The 22577-nt window shown below is 36.8% G+C and overlaps 1 protein-coding gene across 1 annotated transcript in view; it reads right to left on the reverse strand.

Annotated features, from left to right (window-relative positions):
- The window catches only part of Pum3 (pumilio RNA binding family member 3), a 35299-nt gene extending 13215 nt beyond the window's left edge, over nucleotides 1-22084 (reverse strand). The window contains exons 1-13 of the mRNA XM_003472193.5: nucleotides 21878-22084; nucleotides 17627-17718; nucleotides 16241-16459; nucleotides 14014-14149; nucleotides 13372-13447; nucleotides 10744-10837; nucleotides 10438-10504; nucleotides 9349-9523; nucleotides 8495-8598; nucleotides 7224-7302; nucleotides 5401-5499; nucleotides 4809-4862; nucleotides 2719-2799 (exon numbers count right to left, since the gene is read on the reverse strand). Of these exons, the coding sequence (XP_003472241.1) occupies nucleotides 2719-2799; nucleotides 4809-4862; nucleotides 5401-5499; nucleotides 7224-7302; nucleotides 8495-8598; nucleotides 9349-9523; nucleotides 10438-10504; nucleotides 10744-10837; nucleotides 13372-13447; nucleotides 14014-14149; nucleotides 16241-16459; nucleotides 17627-17711 (1269 nt within the window). The 5' untranslated portion in view covers nucleotides 17712-17718; nucleotides 21878-22084. The remainder of the gene's footprint in view (nucleotides 1-2718; nucleotides 2800-4808; nucleotides 4863-5400; nucleotides 5500-7223; nucleotides 7303-8494; nucleotides 8599-9348; nucleotides 9524-10437; nucleotides 10505-10743; nucleotides 10838-13371; nucleotides 13448-14013; nucleotides 14150-16240; nucleotides 16460-17626; nucleotides 17719-21877) is intronic.
- Between the last annotated feature and the right edge of the window lie 493 nt (nucleotides 22085-22577).

Below are 22577 nucleotides of genomic sequence, written 5' to 3' on the forward strand. Positions count from 1 at the left end.
GATCAGAGAATACAGTAGCGATAGCTCTTAAGAGCAGCGGTTATCAGCTTGTAGGTTCGACCCAACATTTCAGGAAACCCAGTTACTCTGATGACAATGTTCAGCCACACCAAGCTTTTTCGGCTATTTTTATAAGGACAGTGTACTGCAATAGGTGTCAGAGTGGCTGACAAGGAAAACAGACATGTGACTCTAAAGAAACATCCGCAATACTTCCAGCAACCCAGAAATTCTGTTAAGTAGATACCTTAGAAAAATCTTTTATGTTTGCATAAGAAAACAAATTATTGTTCACAGGATTATTTTGAATACCAAAAATTAGTAAAAAATGAAGTAAAAAATTACTACAAAAGCAAACATTGGGGACAATTTAAAAATTATAGTATATCAATATAGTAAGTAAAGGGCCAGGAATTTAGCTAAGCGGAATAAGCATCTGCCTTGCAAGCACGAGGTCACGAGTTCGATACCTGGTACCAAAACAATAATAACAACAATAATACTGTAAATATCTGCTACTGAAAAATAAATGACGTAGGACAAGAGCAGGCAAATTATACTTCATAGGTCAAATCCATTCTGTACTCTTCATTTTTACACATACTGCAAGCTAAGAATGGTATTTACATTTCAAAAAGGTGCTAAAAAGTAGAAACAAAAGAATGGGATAATAAGACAGAGACCTAATCTAAATTAATTATCTGGCTCTTTATAAAAAAAGCTTGCTGACCTCTGATGATGAATCTCATCAAGTAAAATGAGAACAACACATTGAATAAGATATAAATAACACGTAGATTTTTAAACATGAGAAAATGACACACACACAAACTGATTAATGGATTACTACCTTCCCAAGGAACACTACTGTCAAACCAGCTGTACCATACCAATGACTTCGGGGAAAACTGTATTAATCTTTAGGAGCAGATTTATTTTAGAAACTAAAGTAGGTGAGAAACAATTTGTATCCCACTTTGAAAGGGTGAAGGCTCCACTGACCAGGCTGGGATTTCAATCTGATATTTAGAGAAGTCCGGGTTTCCTGCACAGAGTGCTTAGCAACACCAGGCTTTCTTGGTTAGTTTTTAAAAGCACTGCACAGTGCAACAGGTTTGCCGTGGATGGGTGAGAAAAATACAAGAGAAACCAGCATTCCAGAGTTTTATCCCTAGCCACACAGTTTAATGATATACAAAACCCACTGAGCATTTTTCATTTAGAGGCAAGAGACCAACAAATCAGGCCATTCAGGGAAAGTTGCCTTGAGTAACAGTCATTAGGAATGTTGGTTAAATATCTGTGGGAATCCGGCTAATAAGCACAGGAATTAAAACTCCCAACAGCAGCTTTAAGTAGGAGAAATTTCTGCAAACCAATTTAACAGACAATTTTGGCAAATTGTGAAGAAACTTTGGTTTCTCTTGAAATCCATTTGGAACAGTTATGCAAATTGTAATTGTCATGAAAATATTAAACAAAAGCAAACTTTGAATAGCCCAGCCCATTTCCATTTTTGTGAAACAACTTTATTTATTAGCCAATTCTATGGCTTCACATCTCTGTCACAGGAATAAAAACAATCATTATTGATTGGAGTCAAAAGGGTAATAAAGTCACAAGGAACATGTCAAAGTACTCAGTCTGTGACATCAAAGTCTTGCCAACTTGCTTCTTCCCACAATCTTACCCCAAGGGAAGTCATCACATCTTAAAATAGTCAAAAACAGAGTTGGAAAATGACAGCAAGGGCATGAGAAATTCCCACACCCTGGGATCTATCGACAGCTGGCATCTAAAAACACAAATCTCCTTCCTTTCCACAATCTAATACACTGTTTTTCTGCTGACAGTACAAGAGTACCATTTATCAACAGGACTTCTCTAAGGGCCCCATTCATATACATCAAGCAAAAGAGCCGGCTTTCAGACGAATAACTTTATCTATACAAATTACATAGTTTTCAAAAACATTTCTAAGTCTGGTCAATGCTATCAGGGTTATAATTTCTTATCCCCGATCTTGTGCTTTCTGCCACATACTCAACATCACTTGTGTACTAAAGGGGAGAAAAGAGAGGATTACAGGATAAAGACTCAGAAAAAAGAACAAGAGAAAAACACTTTGGCATCATTTTTCCAGGAGGACAGCTCAGTTTTTCTGAAAGCCAAGTTAATGATAAATAACCTCTATTCAACCATTACCCCTTCATGGTCATTACGTACAATTACTAGACTATACTTCAGAGATGAAAAAAAAAATTGCTTATTAACTTGAGTAGTAACTTTTAATCTGACTTTCAAAAGCTTTCACGAAAGCTCTAATAAGCACAATGACTGTGTTTATTAGACACTGATTCTGCAGGGGCAGTTGTTCATAGGACAGGGGGTTAAGATTACCGTACTATACAAACTAATTTCTGATCAATTCTGAAGAAGGCTTTGCTCATTTTTCAGTTAACTTAGTGTCTAAAAACACATGCTGCCCCAATCCAAAATAAGTGTGAAACATAGATTTAACGAGTTTTTAAATTTGAAACAGAATTACTATTTCACAAGAACAGAGCAATCCTCCAAAATATGACTTACCTGAGAGAACTAAAAAGTAACAGAAAATACAGACAGAGAGCACAGGTAAATCTTTATACAGCAAATCAAACTTAGATACCCACAACTATTGTACTAGTTAACTTAAACTTGAAACTACCAGTTACTTACTGATATGATTATCTGCTTCACAAGCTTAGTATCATCAATACAATCAAATGCTGCCAGCAAAACCAAGTGAGAGTACTGGCCCTATAAAATTATAAATGAAAAAAGATCAAAAAGGTATCGATTTTTCCCTCTTAACCAACACTGAAGAGCCACAAATAAATGGTTATCAACATAAAAAGCCAACCCATCCAACATAATGCGAACAAGATGAATAAAAGCCATGGAAGAGTACTTCCTTATCAGGACCACGTTAATCATATTCTAGAGATAAGACTGAGTCAAAAAGAAGAAAAACACATTTTTCATGTCTAAATACCCAAAACTAACTGGAATTTTAATACCTGTGTAAGTATCCTGTTAATAAACAGCTATTAAAATTAAACTCAAGAAAACTCAAGTGGTCAGAAGGACGAACTACATAGAGGAAATATTCAAATCACAAGAAAAAGAAACTTATATACAAGCTTACATATAATTATACACAAACACAATGTTCCTAACACATGTATGCAAAAAACTCTGGAAGGCAAAACAATTGTTATGTAATAGTCATTTCTGGGTTACATGGTTATACACTATTTTTTATTGCATACTATCCAAATGAATTTTATTGTATCTTGTGCAATTTCCTTAAAGTGATTCTACATAATTAAAATGTAAACAATGAAAAACAAACTTGAAGAATACAATATAATTATGTAATTGAGAGTAAGATAAAAATAAAAATCACAGCTTTAAAAATGTACAGAAGAGCTTATACGCACAGTGGCTTTCACAATAGTCACTTCTTGAAATAATGCAATTATTTCTGTGATGCTGATATCGCTCTTAAGAGTTTAAACAACTTATACTGTATGTTAAGGATAAAAACAAAAGAAAATGAGAAACTATTTTCAGAGCCTGAAGTATATTCTTGTTAGCACTCTGGATGATGATGATACATTTTTTTCTTTTTTGGGGTACCAGAAACTGAACTCATGACCTTGCACTTGCTAGGCATGTGCTTATGCTACTGAGTTACATTCCCAGCTCCACAAAATTTTTTTTAAATTAGGGAGCTTGGATCTTTGATAACAGCCAATAGTCATTCAAGCCAGATCAAATGAATATGATAGGCAATACAATTTTAATTAGAAACGTGAGGAAATTACTAATTACATGGTTACAAATACAAACTGGAGGAAAATAAAAAAGGCCTCAACTTCCTATACCAACAATCGACTAAAGATGAAGAGTATGTTCACGGAAATGAGAAGCACAAATGACTTTAAATGAAATGATTAAGAACAATATATAATTAAGACAATAAAATAACATTTTCCAGTTATCCTATACACACTTGTGAAAATGTCTGAAAGGTGAATATCAGAGGTTTGGAGAGTAGCAGGCACACTTCTAGGCTGGTGAGAGTGTAAGTGGTCTAACTTCTTAGAGGAGAGCAACTGACAACCTGAATAACATTTTAAATGTGTATATGCTCTGATCCAAAAATTTTAATTCCATGACTACAGTGCAAATTTATCCCAAGAAAAACGATACAAATTTGTAGTATTTTGGTGGTAAGAAAACTACCATTCTGTTTCTAAACCTAGAATCTAACATACACATCTTAACCAGAACAATAATTCCCATGTTTGATTAATATTAGACCAATTCATAAAAGAAACTAATAAATAACAGATCTTCCAAAAACACCTACTAAAAATGGAAAACCAGCACAAAATGTAACATTAAATTGAGAGACAGGAAGAGAGACAGACAGACAGAAGAGAGAGAGAGAGCGTGCCCTGGGGGTGAGGATGTAGCTCAGGGGCAGAGTGCTTTTCTAGTATGTGTGAGGTTCTGGGTTTGATTCCGACCCATGCAAGATATGAAAAGAAAAGGAAAAAGAAAGACACAGAGAGAAAAGAATACATGTTGTACAACCACATTTTGTACAAATAATTATATAAAAGGTGTAAGCCTAAAAACTAACAAAATTATTTTTGTCTTGATAATTTTCTGAATTTTTCGATTTTCTGTAACATACATGAATCCTATTTACTATTAAACATAAATAAAAGATTTATATATACTCTTACTCTACTTACATTAGCCACTTTTTCAATGTAACTCTTCATTGTCTTCACAATTACTTTTCTGTCCTTAAAAAGAAAAACTTGTCTCAATGAACTTTGTAATGATGCATTCAGAATGAAAAACTGCAATATACTATGTCCTTTCAGAGCTGCAGCATTAAAACCTTAATACTTGCATATGACAATCCTTTAGACATTTAACTACAGAACCATTACTTTATAAGCTGCAAGGCAAACTCGTGAAAGGACCTTTTACAATGAAACCCGAGGTCCTTGCTCCAGTGACTGAAATGTCTTCAAATGCAGTCAGGCACACAGACAGTATTCAGTATGTATTTGTTCAATAAAACTAAATTTTCATTAATGAAGTGGTAAATGCACACAACTATAGTTTGAAGGCAGAATTATACTCATCAAGGACATAGTAATCATTTCTGCTGGAATTTTTCTCAAAGTATGAAACACTTGCAAGAGCATGTGTGTAGCTAACTGTCCACGATCTCCTCCTCCTCCCTTTCTCTTAATATCATCAGTCAATGAGGAAGGCACGAAAGAGCCTAAGATCACTACCTACATCCCCACATCCAAGTGCTGGCATGCTTACCTTGGGTGTGCCATGCCACAAGCAGTGCATAGCCACCCTGGCACCATCGTGTGTGTGTGCCAGGTACACCACCGCTTCCCGGATGGCTTCAATCAGTTCCTAGGAAACAAAGGCTGTCAGGGAATTGGTTCATTTTTTTTTTTCCTTTCTTTTTGTTGTTTTATCTGTCTACAGGAAAAGTCAGACACAGGGAATGAAGACAGGAGGGCAAAGGTGGCAAACATTTTCATTTTCCATTCTGTAGACAAAGCCTCTCTAGAAACACGTTTTTCCGTCAAAAGCAGCAAATTCTGCTGGCAGACAGTTTCTGCTACACAATGTATCTGACTTCTACCAATGTCTATTTTAAAAGTTACCAAGTATATGTATAATTAAATACATCCTAAATGATTTTTCAAGAAGAAGCAGTCTAGTAGTTAGCAGTGATAAGTAAACCCAAATTTACTTTAACTACATTAGCTTCTCTGTGTTAGTATACCACTGGATTATTTCCAAATATCATAGTAATTTTTTTACCATAAATAAATACACTTAAATAACATTTTCAAAAGGAAATAATTCTCTGTATTAACATTTGGGCTAAGCCTTCACCTATAAATGACTCTTGGAAAACAACCACTTAATTTCTTACAAAGTAGTTTACTCTTAAGCCTTCATTTTCAATGTATATCATTTTTTATTTATATTTTCAAGTCTAAGTGCACTAGTTGTAAATAAGTTCTGGCAGCTAACAGCTGTCGGGGCCCATTTTAGTCTGTTTCCAATTTTTTTCCCAGGATATTTCTCAAGAATACATATTTCAGCTAATGTACCTGAACTTAAGAGATTTCTTGAACGCTATTTATATAAATTCTAATTATGCTCCTAATAGCCCCAAAGGTATGTTAAGTCTCTCTTTTGAAAATGCTCCCCATCAGTGCCAGAAAAGAATCTGACTCATTAATTCACACTGTTACTTTTTACTATTGCTAGAATATATTCAACACTAACAGGATAAATACTTGCCAGCACTAAATATATTCAAATGACCACTCTGTCAATAAGAACAGTGTCCTGCCTCAAGAAATATAGAACTACAAGATCTTGTGTTTTGTGAGAAATGGAGAGAAATTACGATGTGACACTGCTATGGTCTCTGTACTAGAAGCTTAGATGGGTGGCTACTGCTGAGAAACTGTTCTGGGTTCTAATTTTGAGAGTTGAAACTCGTATGAATGTATAACCTGGCGTTAAAGAAGCTAGATCGTTATTTTGGTTATCCTGTGATGGGGAAGTGAGGACGAATGGACAATGACCTCAATGTATGATAAAGCCAACAAAGTTCAGGGAACTGAACGATGAATTCTGTTTGTATCCCATCACTAACTTGAAAGGCAGTACAATTTCCCCTCATTCCATTCCTCCTTCAATTAGGAAAGGCCCAGGTTTTCAGGGGCCATTTAGCTTTGCATTAAGTACCCTCCCCTAACCTTTTAATGTCAGGATGATTTGTGTTTTGTTTTAGCACAGTTAATTTAAAACTACAAAAATGCTGAATATTCCTCCAATATTCGTTAACTTTCAGATGAGATTAAGTAGAGGATATTCTCTGGTTTACAATTAAAATATAAAGATTCAACAACATTGATAAAACTGGAGTCAATTCTATTGTTTTCTGGAAAAAACTGAAATGGAATTTGCAGACTTGTTCAAAGTTTAGTGCATGATTTATTATATAAATAAGAAAGTAAAATTTCTAAGACTATGTACATTGAACCAGTGTTTGAAATTTGTACATGGCTTTTCCTCTACATTTAGGTTAAAAACAAAAACCATGAACTTACAGATCTGAGTTTTGGGGTTGCATGGGTAAAAAAATCCAAGAATACTTTATGGACTAATGAATGCTTAATCACAGCTTCCCTAAAACAAACAAAAAGGGAAAACAAAATGAGATCTAGCAAAATAATCACACAGACACAGGTAACCTGGGTTGTCCTTAAATGATCTAGACAAGTAAAATAGTTTTACTATATAATTTGTCCTAAGACTGACAGTACCTTTCAGCAACACTAAGATTTTAAAATAATGTTTACTCTACATATTTAAAGTTTATTTAGTGTCGCCCACAACCAAACCCAGTAAAAATTCCTAGTATCTAATCAGCAGAAGTGAAATCATCATTCAAAACATATGCTACCTTCTTAAATACATACATCTGTATTTTTCCTCCAGGACAAAAGACATGATTAGAAATCCATGTATAGACTTACTTTTTATTATCTGTTTCTGTTAAGCATCCTTTAAAATGCATGAGCTTCACAAAATAATTTTAGCAGGAGTAAAAAAAATACACAATAGCTATGACCTCCACTCGACCTATAGCCCCTAGTACAACACTTGGTCATACACTGGAGGCTGACGTTCAGGCATCAAAGATATGAAGTTCACATTAAGTATCCAAGTAGACAGCAGAAATAAGCACTGCCTTTATGGAAAGCATGGAAATAATGTTCCATTTAATCTTCCTAATTTTAGGAAGTCTGTAATAGCATAATAATTTTATAGATATGGAAATAGAGGGAAAGAGATGCTTCATTTCCAAGGCTACACTAGTTCCTGTAAGTGTGCACATGTGTGCTGAGCAGCTGGGGACCTGGTGTGCAGTGAGGCAGTCCAGCTCAGAAGCTCCCTCCACTTGACAGCAGCATGGAATCAATGCCAAGAAGGCCATTCGCAAAGCTGTTAAGTCTTACAATGCAATTTAAACAACACATTGTATTTGTGAAATCACCTAACACAAAGTTCAATATAACATATTATTTTGGAAAGAAATGTTTTACTGCTTAAAGAAAGTTTACAGGCCTCCATAATAAGAATTCACAAACCTCTTATTACTAGCTATCCTTTTACAGTATATGTTAACAAGAGACCATGTTCTGCCTGAGGAACGGTTTGAAACCAAAAAATTTTAATACTCTTATGTAGAATAGAATAATGCTACTACGGAGGAAATAGCCACCTTTTCTGGGCAAGGATTATACAAAACTTTCTTCCTTTATATACCTGTCCAAATTTGTTTAGCAAAAACAAAATGAAACAAAACCTTTCTTACTTTTGAGCCATTGGAGTTAGAATCTGTTTCATTTCATCCATAATGAGCTCTAATTTTTCTGGCTGTACCTCTAATACCTTGTCCAGAGTAGAATGTTCTGTAGACTACAGCAGAAGAAAAAAATCAAACCTCTCAATTAATTTCTTCACTTGAGAACAAAGTAAAGCAACTATAGTCACTATAAGTAAATTTACAATAAACTTAAGGTATTTACATACCCCATATTTATATAACTCAAGCTCTGCTCTATCCTCATAAATTAATAATCCCATACTGCTTTGCAAGTCTACCAATGCACAATCATCCTCTGCTATCCATGGGGCATTGGTTCCAAGACGCCCCCTATATATGCAATAATCCAGAGGTACTCAAGTCCCTTATATAGTACTTATCTAAAGTTCATATGTATCCTCCCATCCAGTGCTTTTGTTTTGTTTTTTGAGAGAGGGTCTCACTTTTTAGTTCAAGCTGGCCCTGAACTCTATAAGTAGTCCAGGCTGGCCTCACACTTGCAACTATCCTCCTGCTCAGCCTCCCAAGTGCTGGGATTATAGGTATACATCATTATACTCAGCCTAACTCCCAAATACTTTAAATCATCTCTCTTTGTAACATCTAATACAATGCAGACAGTAGGTAAATGTCATATTTTATTGTTTAGGAAAAGTAAGAAAAAAAATCTGAAACATATTCAGTATAGATGCAACTTTTTTCAAGTATTTTTAATTTGGAGTTGATTTCTCAGATGTAGAATCCATGCATTTGGAGGATCAACTACATATAAAGAGCCAAACTAAGAACTCAACAAGGTCCTCCAGCAGAAAGCACCTGCCCAGCACCTAGCACGTGCCCACCTTGTAAAGCTGAAACGTGTTCCCATAGAGCTCTTCGGTCAGCATGTTCCTCTGCTCCAGAATGGCCTTGTCATTATATGCATACTCTACGATGGCAGAGGCTTCCGCATGCCGCAGCATCTTCCTCACGTGGCCTTTGAAGCTTCTGATTATCTCTGCAATCTGTGGTTTACTTCTAAACTCAACAGTCATGGAAAAAATAAATGATAGCAAGTTGGGGCACAGTATATCATAACTTACTTCTGAGGCCAACTCATCAAATGTGCGTGTATGCTCACATGTGTGTATAAACCCCTAAAGAGAAAAGCTGATAAGCAGGACAATCACACTGCCTGCATCCTTACTGTAAGCTCTATGGGATCCAGGCAGTCAAGTATCCTAGGTCTAAAGCCTGGCAAAAGATCCTGAACAAGTTATTTAACCAACCTGTGCTTCACTCTTCATTTGCACAATAAGAGCAAGGGTGCTTTGAGGATTAAATAAGCTCAGATGTATCAAAAACTGTGAGCAGCACACAGAAAATGCATGACAGTTCCTATTAACAGTTTATCTTGGAAAGAATGAGCATCAAGGAAACGATGGTAAAAGTCAAGGAGGCAGGGAAATATGAATAAAATGTACCCTGAACTAATTACAAATTATTTGCCCTCTTTTTCTACAATTTCAGAATATAAAAATAAAAACTGGTCTCTAACAACAGGAAAGGCAATACCATAATTCTACATTAACTTCAGTAACTGTTTTAATTGGTGATATGCCCTAGAAATATCAGAAGCATCTGTAGTGGGTGATTACCAAGACCACAGACATTTATTGTGTGTGTGTGTGTGTGTGTGTGTGTGTGTGTGTGTGTGTGTATGAAACTGTGGAACTGGGGCTTCATGCATGCTAGGTGAATGCTCTAGGAAACTATACCCTGGTTCTTTTTATTCTGAGACAGGGCTGGCCAAGTTGCCCAGGTTGGCCTAGCTGGGATTACAGGTATGTACCACCACGGCCAGCAGACCACAGACTTTTTAAGTAACACTTGAATATAGTTGAAATAAAAAAAACTAAGGCAAAATATATTTTATAAATAATGCAACTTACCCATACATGAGAAATTTCTTAACAATATTTCTGGAATATTTGGCTTTACTTAATTCAACCAAATCATCTGAAAAACAAAATATATTATAATGATTTGGAATCTTCATTTCAGTTCTCCAGAGGAAAACAAAGGAAAGAACTAAAAAAGTACAAATCTAGGAAGACAACTTTTTTTCCAGGTAAAGAACAAATAAAGAGTCCTACAAAGGACACCACCACAGAAGTATTGCCTAGGGCAATTTTGGGTATTCTGGAGAAAAGAGTGACTCATTACAAATGACACAATCTTCAACGTATAACAAATACCTCGTAATTCTTCAAAAGCCTGTCTTCTCTGTTCTTCATTACCATACTGAATATAACACTGGATCACACGGGTCGAATCATGAGCAAACGCGATCTATAAAAAAAACCAGTTTGAGCCTTGAGACTAATGCTCTCTGAAGATTTACAGTTTTCTCTTATTATCTGTTTTGATGCTACCTTTCAAAAAAATTTCTTACTAGGAAAAAAAAAAGTGATGTAGTCATAGACAAAAATCTCATCTAGGCTATTTGAGAGTAGAAATACCTACTTACTTATATAGAACATCATTCTTTGGTTTCGCCGCCTCTCATAGTTGATAAGTATAGTTAATATAAAACCAAGGCAGAGACAGATTAAACCATTTTACAATATTCCTATCATTATAATTAAAATTAAACCAAACCAAAATCTTGTAACAATGTGCATTATAGTTCTCATTTCTCAGAAAGTTACCTTCCTCCAAAGGGGAATGTTCCAGTTTTAACAGTCTATTATGCTATGATTTTTATGTAAATGATCTATGAATCTTGGGTATGGAACCAAAAGTATAGATCCAACATAAATCAATCTAAAAGCCTTGCTACCTAAACAAATACAATGATATATAAATTGGCAAATTTATAATTGGCATTATAAATTTAGCATCCATTTCTCACATTTTCAGTGTGTTCCCGCATGCACATGCATACAAAGAAAAAGTGTTCTATTTCAGATCTGATGCTCTGACCCTCTCCCTCTCAGAGACCCTCACCGAGGGACTCAGCAGCAGGCACAGCCAACTTGCAGCCCACTCTTTTACTTGCCCTAACTTTTCTGAATGAAGCTGAATCGTCTTGGGCTACAGAAAATAAGTAACTTAGTTAATGTACCAGGTTTTCTTTATATCAGTTTTTGTTATAACACTAAGAAGACAAGACAAAAATAAAAGACCATAGGGTTGGACACAGCTGTTCAATTGCAATGTCCACAAAACATCCATCATGTGCATTGTTTTTACTATGCTACAGTAGCGTAGTAGGCTTCAAATGTTTGTTTGTTGTTCATTTTATCTTTCACATTTTTTAATCCCCCAAATTTGGAAAGTTATACATCTAAAGACATAGACTTCTTACTTTTAAATGCAAACGTTTTTGTCATATTTTATAAACATTTCTGAAAAATAAGGCTATTTAAGTAAGGCCTTTTGAAGCAACTGTTAAAGAGTGACTTGTTCCCATTTTATAGCTGAAAACTGTAAGGTTACAAAAAGTCAATAAACTTGTACCCATGACTGAGGAATGAACTTAACTTTTCTGAGTCCCAGATGTACCAGCTGTACAAAAGGATGGTAACACTACTTCATCGAGACAGTGCATGGTTAGCATCATTCCAACACAGGAGGTAGTCAAGTTACTTAAAGGAACACATGGCTTAATGAGCAGAGCAAGAATTTTAATACAAGACAAATCCCCAAGTCCATGTTCATGCTGCACAGCTTAAGGAAAGTTGACACAAGTTTTTTTTTTTTGAGACAGGGTTTTGGTGCATATTCCAGACTGGGGTTGAACTCACTATGTAGCCTACATTGGTCTTAAACTTGTGGTAATCTTTCTGCCTCAGCCTCCTGAGTGCTAGGATTACAGGCATGCACTAATATGCCTGGCCTGATAGAAGGCTTTAAGTGTGAAATATTTATAAACATAGTATTGCAGACTACTGGAGAGCTGAAGGGCTTTTCTATATTAAAAAGAGCTTACTGAATACTCCTTCAAACAGTAATGCAGCATCCAGTTAGACTAATGTGTAAGGTTTGGCAAAGACTGCCCCTCTCAGGTCCCTAAAACAACTGGCATCTGTTTCAAGTAAACAGTCACCATGTATCTACCCAAAACACAGGAAAGAGCCAATGGAAGTTTAAATTTCTCAACACTGTATTTTAAAGACCTTTCCACTATGTTTATAAAAATCAGAAATAAAATAGGTAATATCTGAATCACACATACATATAAGTTGACAATTTAGAATATACTAGAGTTCACAACAGGAAACTCAAACTTGAATTTGAACTCATAAATATCTCAAATGTGAGAATCAAAAATGCTCCAAAACTCAAAATTTTCTAAAGGCCAACATGCCACAAGTGCAAGTCTCTATGCCTAACCTCATGGGACAGAAAATGAATCAGTTAAAATGCGGGCAAAACAACCGGGCTCAATGGTACAGTCATGTGCATAAAGCCCTGGGTGTGATGCTCAGCACACAAAAACAGAACAACAAACACGCAAGCCTCTTAAAGACATTCTATAAAATTACCATCAGGCTGCATGCATAAGGTGCTTATGAAATGTAAATGAATTCTGATTTTAAACTTGGGTCCTACCCCCAAGATGTCTGAATACATATACATACATATATAAGTATATATAGGAGTATCTTATAGTCTGAAAAACCCAAAATCCAAAACACTTCTGACCCCAAGATTTTAGACAAGGACTCTGCAAATGTTACAAAAGATAATGAAACTTCTGGCCATTCATGTTGGAGACACTCGCAAGTTGCCCTATCATGGAAGGCCAAATACCCTTCGCTCAGAGTGAGGTAGCTTCCACTATTTAAAACTGCAACGATGAACTGGCTTACTCTACTTACAGTTTTAATTTTCCCTTGAATCAACTTCTGTAAATCACTCATCAACTTCGCTCTTTTTTCTTTGTCACAATCTTTTCTGTGTAAGAAAAACACAATTTAAGTAGAAAAGTTATTTTAAACACACAAAACTAAACACTGTACCAATTTATATGCACCAAATTCAACCTGATTTTCTTTCTGAAAGTGGCGAACCTCTGACATTAAAATGACTATTCCAGAGCAGTCAGACAAAAGTAATTTTCTCAGAGGCAGAAACCCATCAGAGAAGGTATAATTTTATGTATCAATCTAAATCTTAAAAGCCAGAACATCAGAGGAAAAGAAAATAGTAAGTCAAAGATACCAAATACTTAACTACCTCAAAACCTTTCAGAGAAGAAATTGTTCATTTCCTCAGAAATCGCTCAAGAAGGATGTCACATCCAGTTGGACTCTCCTGTACTTCCATAAATAGTTCTGACACAATCCTAATGATTCCACACATTTGAGCAACGGGAAGACATCTAAACATTGACTCTTCCGCTGCGGGGTTAGGCGCACTCCCCAAGAACCCAGGTGCTGTGGCATTTATTTTAGTACATCTCTCTATTTACCACTCCACTATCTTAAAGCGACCGATACAGAGCCATCAGGTAGCATTACCTTCTTAAGATCTCCCAAATCTGTTTGGCTTGAACAACAATGTCATAGTTGGTTTTGTCACTGAGCTGTCTGCTCTGCTTTAGTTCTCTCTTCTTTTTTTTGAAGTCATCCCATTTGGTTTTCTTGGATGCTGATTCTAGTCATTAAAGAAATTAATTTCAATAATATTAACATTCTGAGTGCTGTAAACAAACACTAGAAACTAGGTAAAAAGGGCAACCACCAATCAGGATCAATGCTTGTGGACACTAAAAGGGGGAAAACAACTTTTATAAAGTTGCTCTTTGCTGCATTTTCTGAGTAGTATGAACACTTTAAATTTGATTAAAACCAATCATTCAGCAGCTTTTCAATGATTTTTTAATAGGATACTGAGTAAGACAAAAAAGATTGGGAAAACAAAGGCACAGGGGCTGAGGAGGCCACAGCGACAGTGCTGGGTTCCAAATCCTGAGATAAACTGCTGCTGCCTTTCACTGATGACAATGTACCATCACAATTCCTAAGCTTTCTGAAGAGTGATGTCATTTAAAACATCAATTATCTATGTATTACTAATTTTTGTCTTTGAAATTGAAGATTGAAATTGAAATCTCATTAATTGAGCAAAAACCTAATGAAGCCAAACAAAGAACTTAGTACAATGGCTATTATTTAATAAATGTTCTATAGAAAACCTTTGGAAATGAGCTATTCCTAAGTATCTTCCCTTTTCTAATTATAAAATATGCTCATTTTAAAAACTTAGAAGACACACAAAAAAAATTCCCCTTAATATTAAAACCTACAGATAACCACTAATTATTTTCCTGCCTTTTTCCCCATACATATTTCATTACTCTATCTTCACTTAACATCATTCTGTCCCATTTTCAAATGAAACTAAGTACTCCTCAAGGACATAATTTTAAATGGCAATACATAACATAGTACAGTAGAGTATATTTAATATTCCCTTATTTTTGCTTATTTCCTGCCTGGTAATACAGTGGAATATAGGCAACAGAGGGAATTCTTACTGTACTAATACTACATAGCAGAGACTAGAAACAGATAGAGAGCTAATTTCATTCCACACATATCTAGAATGGCCTTGATACAAACCAGGCTGGGTTGCAATAAATACATCAATTTTTGCGATGTCTAAATAGAGACATCTCTATAAGAGAATAAAATTAAGAGCTCCATTTTAAGTCATTAGGAAGATAAATCCTGTAACAAGAAGAAACCCGTCATAGCATGATAAGACCTCAATGCTGGAATGAGTATGTGCATCATATGCTGGTGTCAAAACTTCAGCAGGCAGAGGAAGATACAGGAACTAAGACAGGCTAGGACAGAGGAGAAGCGAGAGAGAAGCTGCAAGAAAAACTACTGGGCATGGGAAAGATGAAGGGGAAGAGAAAAGACAGGAGTGGGAAAGGACCCCGCAGGCCTAATGGGAAACAATCCAGGGGTGCTGCCTCCTTAAGTAAGCAGTTTTCAGGCACAGGGTTCAGGCCCCAGGGCTGTGGTCTCAGCTGGCAGTGAAGGACAGTACCAGAGACAGAATGAACAGATTAACTATTCGAAACCAGCAAGGAATTTGGAGCCTTTGCACACCCTGAAGAAAAGACTGGCAGTTTGTTACAATGACAAAAGCCTAGTCAACACTTCCAGCTGGAAACTGAATTCTCCCAAAGCAATTAAAATCACGTCTGTCATGGTGCACATCCTCTCCTAAACTGCTAGTGGATCAGAGCCATCTAACGGGCTGACTGCATTGCACTGGCCCCATCTCTGTGAAGGCAGGGTCTATAAACCTCTTGTTCATTGAGGCATCTTTCATCTAAGGGACACACTGTGTTTTTAGGGCCAGAGTCTATGATTAGTTGATATATATGCTCTATATCCCAGTAGGATGAACAAAATAACTCAAACATCTGTTCAACGAATGAATCAGTGAATTTTGGCCTACAGAAAAAATGTTTTATTGAGGTTCTGTCATAAAAATCCATTATAATTTAGCTAACTCTACAATTATGGGTTGAAGCTCTAAGCACTGGAGAGAAATTTTGACAAGGAGAGATGCTCCACCGTTGAGGTCCATCTGTCTTTCCCTCCTGTCATCCAAACCCGCCTCCTGCTGAAGAGCAGGAATGTGAGGTCTCAGGCTCACACCCACAGCCACTAACTCACTCACGCGGGAAAGCTGTCTGCAGAGGCAGAGCTATGAGGCAGTGCTCACCGCTACTTTTACCGTCCGGCTGAAACTTTCTCTTCTTGTTGAACTTATTTGCCTGCTGGAGTTTGTTCTTCAGTCCTTTGTCCCCTTGTGGCTTATTCTTGAACTGTTTCACACCCTTTTTCCCAGGTTTTGTGGCACTTTTCTCAAACTTCTTAGATGTAACTTTAGGTCTCTCCTCCTTAACATCTTTCTTGAGGAATGTCTTTGAAGAACTAGAAGCTAATGACAATACATAATTATTAGTTCAATGATTCTGGGCGTAGATCTTTTTTATATGCTGGAATGTATCTCTTACAGAGAACTAGATTCTCTTTAGTGGGGCAGACTTTGTTTTACTTTTAAATATACATTTATCTAAAAAACCTCACATTATAAAATAAATATTGGCTCATGATATAAAACCAACAATGCAGAGAAATGGATAATAAAAACTACCTAGAATTTTACGACCAACAGATAACAACTTGTCAGGTTAATGCATTTCTGTTTTAAACACACATTAGAGATGACCTACTACAGTATTTGTATGCCTCTGTATTATCATGATCATTAGTCTTTAAATATAATTTTCAGTGGTTCATTAACATGATGAATCTCAGAATAAAGTGAATGCTCTAAAATAAAATGCTAATTTCTCAAAATTTCTAGTTTTCAGAAAAACTGTTGATGACTGTATTTGACAGAAACCTTTGACCAACAGAGCTTGCAATGTAAGTAATAAATGAAATGCAAACAGTAAAAAAGAGGCCTTAACATTGTCATAAGAAAAAAGATAGATTCCTTAGGAAACATTAGTTATGTATGCAGTCTTTGACTTACCTATTTCTCAATACTGACACCTGATGGAATAATGAAGACATCATAATTCAAAAATCACAAACCAAAAAGTATTCAGTTTATCAGTGGTATGTATTAACCAGCCCCAATTCATCAAACATTAATGAAACATGCAACAGATGATAATGAATAAAATTGGGCAAAAATAATAATATCTAAGCTAAGGGATCATTAAAAAACTTCATTCTTTAATTTTTTGGCTACTTAACTCTTTTTTTCTTTTCTTACTTTTCTTTCTATATCTTCTGTGCTTTTTGAGTCTTACTAAATAGGCCAAACTGGCCTCTAACTTGAAATCCTCCTGCCTCAGCCTCAGTCAGTGAAATTATAAGCATGTTCCACTGCACCTGGCTCATTCTAACAATTTCTTAAATGTCTAACTTTCATGAGAAACTAACTCAGAAACACTAATACCTACTTCTTCTTACTGTTTAACCTAATCCTAGCCCTTGAATGCAGACTAGAATTTGCTAAGTAAGTATCCCTCCACTCTTAGTTGTAACGGTGAAAACTACCGCATGGGAAGTATGTTTTGCATGTATATCTTACCACTGTGTTTCTGAAATTTGTTTTTTTCTTGTGAAGCCATTGTATTCCTTCCTGTGAGCTTTTTATCCCCTTTGACTTTCACCATGGCAACTCTGGAAAACGAGAAACAAACCAAAAAGTATCGCTGAATCGTTCTTCATCAAGTAAGAGTCATTAAGTCATCATTTTCATACTCAGCCCTTGAGTTCAGATGCCTTACACAGTGCCTACGTACAACACGGAGTCCACACAGGTCCAGCAATTATGTAATCATTGCTTCATGACCCCCAAGGCTGGAGATGAAAAGACTTCAACACAAAATCTAAGAACATGGACAAGGCCTGGGTAGTGTGAGAGCATCAGGAAGCAACACTTAAGCCAACAGTACCAGCTCAAAAGCAACCAGTGTTAAGTACAGGCATCCACAGTCTTAAGTATTGTCAATATTCCAATTTGATTTCTTGGTCTCTACACTAAAAAGCTAGGAACAAACAGTAGGCTGTACTTACCACACATTCAAATTCAATGAAACAAAGAAAAGGATTATCTAAAAGATCCCTATGTAACTCAACATAACAAAACCGAAGTTACTATCCAATGTTTAATCTGTTTAAGAAGCACAAAGTAACTCATAATAAACTCCAAAATAAATCATGTTGAAACATCTAATATTTTATTACACAAATTTACCTAAAAGGTCATTTTACTATCGAGATCCCATAGTGCACAAGACAGACTTCAGATAATCCTTCACTTACCCAAGACCCTTATAAAAAGCAGGATAGGGCAAAGGTTATTAGGCTCATTTCTAAAGTTGACCTTAAAGAGTTGACGTTAGGAGTCACAGACAGTATTTCTAGATTACATTTCTACATTAAAATTTTCCATTCCAGAACTAATTCCTGTGGATATTGACAGGTATAAGAAAAAGAACAGGTATAGTGATATATACTTGTAATTTTGGCTACTTGGGAAGTGAGCAGCCTAGATAATTTCAGGACACTCTCAAAATAAAAACAAGTTTAAATAGGGGTCAATGGAGCTATAGCTCAGGAGCAGACCACTAGCCTAGCAGCATTAAGGTTCTGGGTCCAATCCTCAGTACAGAAGAGAAAAGAGAAGCAGTTTGGGTTGAAATGTATTTGGGAAACAGTAAGTTAAAAGATAATAATCAACCAGGAGGACTAGCTTTTCAGATTTCTTAGTTTCCTAATGTTAATGATACACTGCCAAGCAAAGGCTAAGAAGTACGCAGGATTTCCTGAACCTAGGTGAATCACTTTTTCCTGGATCATCTCAAGGGAATGGTAAGGGTCCAGGGAGTACTCTGAAACATGGGCTTCTTACCTAGATTTTATTAACCTGATTCTGAGAAATGGCTAGCACTTGACTCACTGAACTCCCTCAGGACATTTAGCATGGTAGATAAATTTACCACTTGGCTAAAGCCATCACAACTATATTTACTTAATCTCTTATGTACATGTAATTTAGTAGTAACACATTTATTTACATATTTTTCTCTGTATATTTGTTTTAGGCTCTTTCCTAGCTTACAACTTACCATGACAAAAACTAAGAAATGAACATTCATAAAATACTAGTATAAACGATTTGGATTTCAACAGGTTTCCCACTAAGGCCCTCATTCTGATATACAATACACTGAATTTAATATTTAAATGAATAGCTGTCATGTCTCCTTTGTATCTGGGTATGACTCACAACTGGACTGAGGTTATGGATATTTTTGTAAGAATGCCACAGAGAAGTCCTCTTCCAATAGCATCATACCAAGAGGTACACGACTGACATAACTGTACCCTGTGCTTTCTAACAGTACTGCCACTAATTTTAGCATTCAGTAGATTCTGGCTGCAGATTTCTACTGTGTACAGATTTTCTATTTCTCTTCCTTTTTCTGTCTTGATCACTGAGACTTCTGCAGAGATCTGCCCATCTTTTCCATCTATTTATGTATATCAGTATGGCATGTTTATGCTCCAATTGCTTTAACCCTGGCAATTCACACTGGCATTCACAGCCATCCAAAATTTGGTCCTAATTTACCCAACTTATAAACACTACACAGGAGCCAAACTTCCTCATTATTTTTTTTCAGGCTCCAAACTTAAAAAACAAAAACAAACAAACAAAAAACTCCATCAACAGAATTTCTATCCATCCTTCAAATCCAGCTTAAATGACATTTTCTTGTAATTTCTCTTCTATATGCCCTCCCCTCTTTTCCATGCTACTTTCCTTTTCTTCCCAATGGCAGATTTTTAATGGACTTTTCAAAATTTAATTTTAGGCTCAAGGTTATTCATGGATGGTTCTATTATCTCTTACCCAAATTTACTGAATACCTACTTATATGTGCCATACAGGTACCAGATTGAAAAAAAAATGGAAAAAAATTCAAGATGTGACCTAAGTAAAATATGAAAACAGTGGAATTAAGTATCATATCAGATTTTCCCGAGATGGAGGAACATACACAGTATGATCAAAACATACAATAAATGCTTGAATTTTTAAAAATTTACTGCAGTAAAAAAAATTATTATAGTAAAAGACAGTATTGCTGCTAATCTCCCTCAAGATACTCTCCCTCACTTCAGCCACACTTATTCCATTATTCTTGCCACTTTGTAAAGCAGTTCTCTGTGTTTTTACTCGTAAAATAGGACCAAAAATATGGTGAATACTGCAGCTGCATGCGATCCAATAGAAAGGCTGGCTTAGCAAAACATGGTAAGTCCTTGTCTGTATTTTCACCAGACCTGGCACTGTGACCTCTCCACCCTCCTCAGACTCAAAATGACCATGAAAAGGATATGTTTTTTAATCAATTCATGGTATCAAAGGAGCCATGATAGTACAAAACTGAAGCTATTCAAGCAAAAGGACTTCCAGACTTGCTTCACGAAGTGACAGGAACAATGGGCTGGGTAAGTTTGAAGTGACGGGGAATGTTTTAAAGGGGTTTAATCACAATGTGTATTTTACTGTAATGTTTCTTAAAAAATTAAACACTCAATGTACTTTTGATCATATGAATGGTCTTCCATTCCGCTCAGCAGGCCTAGCAATGTGACTGCAAAGTAGTAAACACTGTGTGTAACCTTAGGCAATCCTGAAGTCTTTCGTCTTAGTGAACTCTAAAACCTCCCCACTCCGCTATGTGATCCCCTCTAGTACCCTGGCTTTCTATGCCGAGGACTCCCAAATTATTTCTCCATTAGAAACGTTGCCTTGAGTTCCAGACCTGTGAATTCCTAACACTCCTGATTATACACCTAACCAGCACCTTACCATCTGCTATGTTTTGACGTAAGCCGCTATCTTCCGCTGAAAATCACTCTCAAACAGTATCTATCTGCTTCCCTACCCAATTCTTCCCCACATCAGCCAGTGGTACATCATTTACTTCACTGCTCAAACAAGAAACCTGAATTATCACTCGACATTTGTCTCTCCTTTATATTTCAAATTTAATCCATCAGTAAGTTTTCTTAAAATTCCCTTAATAACTAACTTTCCAATTTCTGTCTCTACTACCACCAGTGTAATACAAGCCATCGAGAATCTCCTTATTGACCTTACAAATTATATACATTTTCTAAAGAGAACCAGGGTCTATCATGGTCACTCTTTTGTTTACAGGCTTTCGATGTCTTTTACACCTGAAAATAACACGAAACTTTCCTATTGCATGCAAACAAAAACAGTATAGCCCCCAACGAACTACAAAAACTCTCTGCTTCTTTCTAACTTTACTTTGTTTTGCTATACTGCCATGCCAGCTCCTACCTCAGACTTGGCCCTTTTTGATTCTGTTTAAAGTACTCTTCCCAGAGGTTTCCGATCTCAGGGTTGCGTCCTGCTGCGCTTTGGGTTTCGACGTAGGGGGTCACTTTTTCCACCCCCAGTCCCTCCCCATCTTCCAACTCATTACCCAGAGTGTGTTTCTTTCTCAAGCGCTTTCAGCCAACAACTGTACATTCGAGATGCAACCTCAGTACCTAGCACTGACTGGATGCAGAGTGGATCTCTGTCAAACACAAGCCGAGCAGACTGACCCGAACTAGCTCAGGTCTGGACCTCTGAGCGAAGGTACCTCGGTCTAACTCAACATCCAAGGCCAGGTGGTCGGAAAAGAAGTCGTAGCTCTGCCCTCCTACCCAAGTTTCTGTCAATTTCCAAACTCCAAGCCTACAAAAAGCACCACAGAAGACTACTCCGCGAGCGAGAAGTCAGAAAGCTCACCCTTCGCCACCTCCCCGAGAGAGTACCCCGACTCCAGCGCCAACAAGGCGATGAGCCTTTCTCCGGGGCGACCGCTGAGATATCGCACTCTGCACACGTGGGGCCGAGCCAGACACCGGCGGCCGACTGAGAAGCGACGCTTCCGCTTCCTCTTCTCGATCCACCCACAATCCACTTTTCCTATTCTTCCGCCTACTGGGGTTAAGGGGTGGCGCTTATTAGGAGATACGGATTTTCGGCGTTTCTATTGGTCCGCTTCTGTTACAGATTTATGGAGGCCCGAGGGCTACGCTAAGCGAGTTTTGGCCCTTGGCAGGCACCGTCCGGCGTAGGGCGCCTCGGTGGCGCTTGAAAGTGACGAGTTTAACCCCGTAGATTCCGTGTCCGCAAGAGCCTTCTCTGAAGGGCTGATAATGTTGTTGAAAGAGAACGCCCGCCAACAACTAAAGCGATGGTTAATTTCTGTAGGCTGAAATATCATTACGATACTAATCTGTTGGGAGTGTGTTCATTGCGTTTTTTTCCGAGTAGTGTAGCTTGGAGAGGAAAAGAGCTATCGCACAATCAGGTTTGAATTGCAAACCTGATTTGTTTGTTTCTAGCTGTGTGCTCCAGACAAATTATTAAATTTCTCTGATGCTTAGTTCCCTGATCAATACAATAGAGGTAGGTCGTAGACGCAAAGCGCTTAGTACAGTAA

Source organism: Cavia porcellus, unplaced genomic scaffold, assembly GCF_034190915.1.
Source record: "Cavia porcellus strain 051 isolate PalLab524CR breed Dunkin Hartley unplaced genomic scaffold, mCavPor4.1 scaffold_1, whole genome shotgun sequence".
In the NCBI taxonomy this organism is placed as follows: Eukaryota; Metazoa; Chordata; class Mammalia; order Rodentia; family Caviidae; genus Cavia; species Cavia porcellus.